The sequence below is a fragment of the Hemibagrus wyckioides genome, linkage group LG06 (assembly GCF_019097595.1).
Source record: "Hemibagrus wyckioides isolate EC202008001 linkage group LG06, SWU_Hwy_1.0, whole genome shotgun sequence".
In the NCBI taxonomy this organism is placed as follows: Eukaryota; Metazoa; Chordata; class Actinopteri; order Siluriformes; family Bagridae; genus Hemibagrus; species Hemibagrus wyckioides.
This window is the reverse complement of record NC_080715.1, coordinates 41,569,410-41,574,152: the sequence shown is the minus strand read 5'-3', so window position 1 is coordinate 41,574,152 and position 4,743 is coordinate 41,569,410. Positions and strand designations below refer to the sequence as shown.

The following is a 4,743-nucleotide window of genomic DNA, read 5'->3' as shown; positions in this document are numbered from 1 at the left end:
CAGGAGGCTCATATAACACCCGGTCAGTATGTACCCTTAATCCTAGCCCCATCTCAACCTTATGCCTATATAGCCCAATACCCCCATCTCAACATCCATCCCCATCTCCATCTCCATATTTGCCCTACTACTATCCCTCACCCCATTTCAGTATACTGCATTTCCAACCTCATTTCCAACAACCTATCTTTATATCTCCACCCATATACCCCTATATCATACTCCTACCTGTCCCCACAGCCAATACCCCATGGCTACGGTATGCATCAGGAAACTTTTAACCTAACCCATCACATCACTTCAACCCCAACCTTCCCCTTTTGCCCTTATTCATTACAATCCCCACCCCATTCCCATGTGCCCCAACCCCCTTCTATCTTACCCCTTCTCAGCATGCACTAACCCCAATTTAACCACATTCCTACATGTCCTAACCCCTAATCCCAACTCTGGCCTAATACCATCTCCATTTCCATTCCATGTTCCCCAACACCATCATTGCCATTCTTCCCATGACCTAAACTCAGTCCTACCTCCACTGGTCCCAGCATAGCCAACACCACCATTCACCATGTGCCTCCAACACCAGCTGGTGTATGTTAAAGCACTGGTTATCCCATCACTATCCCATTCCTAACTGTAAAGCTTATCCCTCTTCCCATTCACACTACTGGAATGTTTACAAACTTCCCAAGGATAATCGTGTTAAAATGTTGATTTCCCTCATTCTTGTGCATCTCTTCAACACGGACTAGATTTCTCTGGCAGTAAACTGAACTAAACACACACACACACACACACACACACAGGAAACCACATCAACAGTCATCACTACGGAAACTAACACTGCTGGCAGGGATCATTTGGGAACGTGAGCCAAAAGTGTAATCACTCTCTCTCTCTCTCTCTCTCTCTCTCTCTCTCTCACACACACACACACACACACACACCATCATATACCACTACATAAACAACACACTTCAAATTCAATTTTTTCAACTAGCTGCACTTGAGGGCAATATTATTACATGGCATAAGCCAATCACAGGAGAGAGAGGCAGATCAGATTAAAAATATCTTGAGATGGAGTAATGAATGAAAGAGAGAGAGGGAGATAGAGATAGAGAGAGAGAGAGAGAGAGAGAGACAGGGGGGTTGTGATGAAAGAAGAGTGTATTGATCAGCTGCTAAAAGAATCCTTCATTGATGCGAGTCTGAAAAAAGGCTTTTACTGAGGAAATGAGACACACACACACACACACAGAGAGAGAGAGAGAGAGAGAGAGAGAGAGAGAGGGAGGGAGAGAGAGAGGGAAAGTCATAGGTTGTGCTGAACATCTCAGTTGTCTATAATTACTATTGTCGGCTGATACAGTGATATATCCCACCTACAGACACACACACACACACACACACACAGACACATGCACACACGCACACACACACTTACATAAACATCTTCCCCTATGGCAACCCATAATAAAGCTGTGTGTGTGTGTGTGTGTGTGTGTGTGTGTGTGTGAAACTGGATGATCACGAAGCACAAGTGAACTCTGGAGAACTCTTCGGACAGAGAGAGAGAGAGAGAGAGAGAGAGAGAGAGAGAGAGAAAGATAGAGACAGAGAGAGACAGATAGATAAGAGATGGATGAGACAGAGAGAGACAGATAGATAAGAGATGGATGAGAGAGAGAGAGAGAGAGAGAGAGAGAGAGAGACAGACAGAAAGAGATGAGAGAGAGAAAGAGAGAGAGAGAGAGAGAAAGAGAGAGAGAGAGAGAGAGAAATATGTTGGATGAGGTCAAGAGTTAAACCACAGGTCAAGCTCAACTACAAGGTCAACATGCAGACAGTGTGTGTGTGTGTGTGTGTGTGTGTGTGTGTGAGGGAAGAATAACAAGCGAGTGAGAGGTTTAAAAGCGACGGAGTGATGGAGTGAATGAAAGCACGGCGGTTTGAGCGATAGAATGAGAACCCGAGTGAAGATTTTATTGATAAACCACATTTCTAACAAAAGTTGACCACAGAGTTGAGCTCATGGTGACTGGACACGTGATGGAGTGAAGCAGAGAGTGAAGAAGTGACCGAGAACTTTTTTTTGTGTGTGTGTAAAAGCACGTGATAAACACCGTAAATGCTAATGTCAGTAAGTCTTTTCGATTAGCGCCACGTGACACGGATTGCACTCTTATTCATCAGTTATTACATGAGTTATTACTGTATTATTACAATACTCATATTGCTTCACTACCAGGTATGTGAGAATCAGGCAGGGGGCGTGGCTTAGAATTTGTAGGCGATTCTATTTACAAGTCATATATATGATTTTATATATATATATATATATATATATACATATATACATATGTGTGTGTGTGTGTGTGTGTGTGTGTGTGTGCAATATGCAATACGGTGAACTTTTCTTTCCTTTGAGGAAAAACAAGAACTTTATTCCTGGTTCACTAAACAACTTTTTGGATAATTTCTAATTGTTCTGGAGAATTTCTGAGATCTGGCAACCCTCAATATCTCAAACATGAAGAAAAGTGACATTATTTTGCAAATAGCTCAGGAAACATTGCTGTTTGTATACTCTTCAGAACTGCTCTGGTGTCAAGTCTTGAAGTATTCCCAAATTTATGACACGTTGCCAGATCAGGCATTATAACCCTTTATCACCTAGCTGTGATAGCTTTTGAGGTTTTTCCCGAGGCAACCTTGGCTGATTTGTCGTAATGGTAAAAGCGGTGATTTTCCCGTAAATTCCTCCCTTTGAGTCTCCTCTCGTTTTGCCTCACGTTGCCGAAACTTGGATCCCGCGGTGGCGCTCATCCTCGTTAGTATGCACAGCACTCGGACACGGATCAGCACATTTCCATATGAAAGGCTCTGCATCACTTCTGGGACACAACAGCCACTTTGTCACCTTCGCCAAGAGCCAGATCAACTCTTTACACCATAAGCTTCGCTTGGAAAACTCATTACACCTCATCCTTAAGGTTGCACTCACATTAGGAACACGGAGGTTCATCACATCTCTTATAAGAAGATTTTCTTTCTTGTAAACTTCTACACACAAATTAACCATCTTCTGATTGTCCTTGTGTCTTTTATATTCATTAAAATTCTTTCTGTCCCCTTTACAGCCATGTATCCACCCTGTCATGTCAATTATTTTTTTCTCTGCTAAGAAGGTGTGAACTTATGGTGATTTATTTATTTAGTGCTTGGTACAGGAGATTTTAATAAATAAATAAATGAATAAATAAATAAAATAAAACAAAAGCTGGAAAATATGTTGTAGATGTTCAAAAATCTAAATAGTGATGCTTTAATGCTTCTGAAAAAATAAAGAGTTAACCAAGGTTTCAAGAATTGTGGTCCTTAAGCTTCAAATATGTACTTTAAATAATTTATGTATTTTAAAAAAAGTTTTTAGGTTAAAGATGCATACTAAAGTTATGATGGTTGACTGAGCAACCAGAAAAAAATAATAATAATAAATTATAAATAAATAAATAAAAATATAAAATAAATAAATAAATAAATTGAAATACATACATAAAATAAAAAAAATAATAAAAAACAATTTTTAATTTAGTTTCCAGGAATAAATGCACCTCTGATACAATAAATGATTTAAAAAATGAGCTAAAAAAATATTTAAAATTCTCTGCTAAACTTCAGTGCTGTGTTTCCTAACATTTCAGATGATTGTATTTCTTAGGGAACAAAACAATTATTTTATTTTAATTGCCACAGCTGCAGTCCAAACCACAACCTTAATTAGTTAATAACAGTTAATAACCTTAATAGGTTTCACAAACAGCTCCTTTCATGTACATGGTGTTCCCTCAGACAAGCTTCATCAAAAACTCACTGAAAAGTAACTTTTACTCCACCAAAATGCTTTAGTTTTAAGAGACGATGTTGTTATTGTGATATGTTTCTTCGATAAATATCGCGATACTACACAGTATCACGAGAGAAAACAAACAAACAAAAAAAAAAAACAACTTATCAACATCTGGCTATAAGATGAAACTATTCATTAAGTACATCTGGTTATTTCAGCACGCAGCAGCTGCATTCCAAACTGTGACCTCTAAGAAAACCGGTACAGAAGTTTGCACTGCCGCTCTCCGGTCATGGACACCAACACTATGAACATTACGAAGCGTTATAAAGCGTTATAAGCTGGGATGCCTACCGGCGCTGAGCTTCACCAGTGTAGGCAGGCGGAATTTGCCCACCACGGCGTCCAGCGGCAGCGACACTGCGCTCCACGAGAGCTCCGAGATGCTCGCGGACAGTTTCTCCATCTCTCCGGCATCATCACCGGGGTCGCGGCGGCGGCGGCACGGGCACGCGCGCGCGTGTGTGTGTGTGTGTGTGGCGGAACGAGGAGGTTCCGGTGGCGGGGGCGCGCGATTCCGCTCCTGCAGAAGCGCCGTCGGTTCTCACCAAGCGCACGGAAGAGGAGAGTGTGAATGAAAGGAAGAAACGGAGAGAGAGAGAGAAAGAGAGAGATAGAGAGGGAGAGAGAGAGAGAGACAGGAGGGAGGGAGAGGTGCCCCCTTGGCTGTAGCTCCGCCCATTCACTCCTCCTGCATGCGTGCGCGCACACAGCCTCCGGATGCGTCTCCTTGCGCGCGCACACAGATGTACAGTGATGGAGTTTGTTAAACATATAAAAGTTTAAAAAAAAAATTAAAAATAAATAAAATGTAACTAATAATTTAA

The 4,743-nt window shown here is 41.3% G+C and overlaps 1 protein-coding gene across 1 annotated transcript in view; it reads right to left on the bottom strand.

Annotated features, from left to right (window-relative positions):
- Positions 1-4,499, bottom strand: part of gareml (GRB2 associated, regulator of MAPK1-like) — a 24,437-nt gene extending 19,938 nt beyond the window's left edge. Inside the window, exon 1 of the mRNA XM_058391121.1 lies at positions 4,211-4,499. Within this exon, the coding sequence (XP_058247104.1) occupies positions 4,211-4,322 (112 nt within the window). The 5' untranslated portion in view covers positions 4,323-4,499. The remainder of the gene's footprint in view (positions 1-4,210) is intronic.
- Between the last annotated feature and the right edge of the window lie 244 nt (positions 4,500-4,743).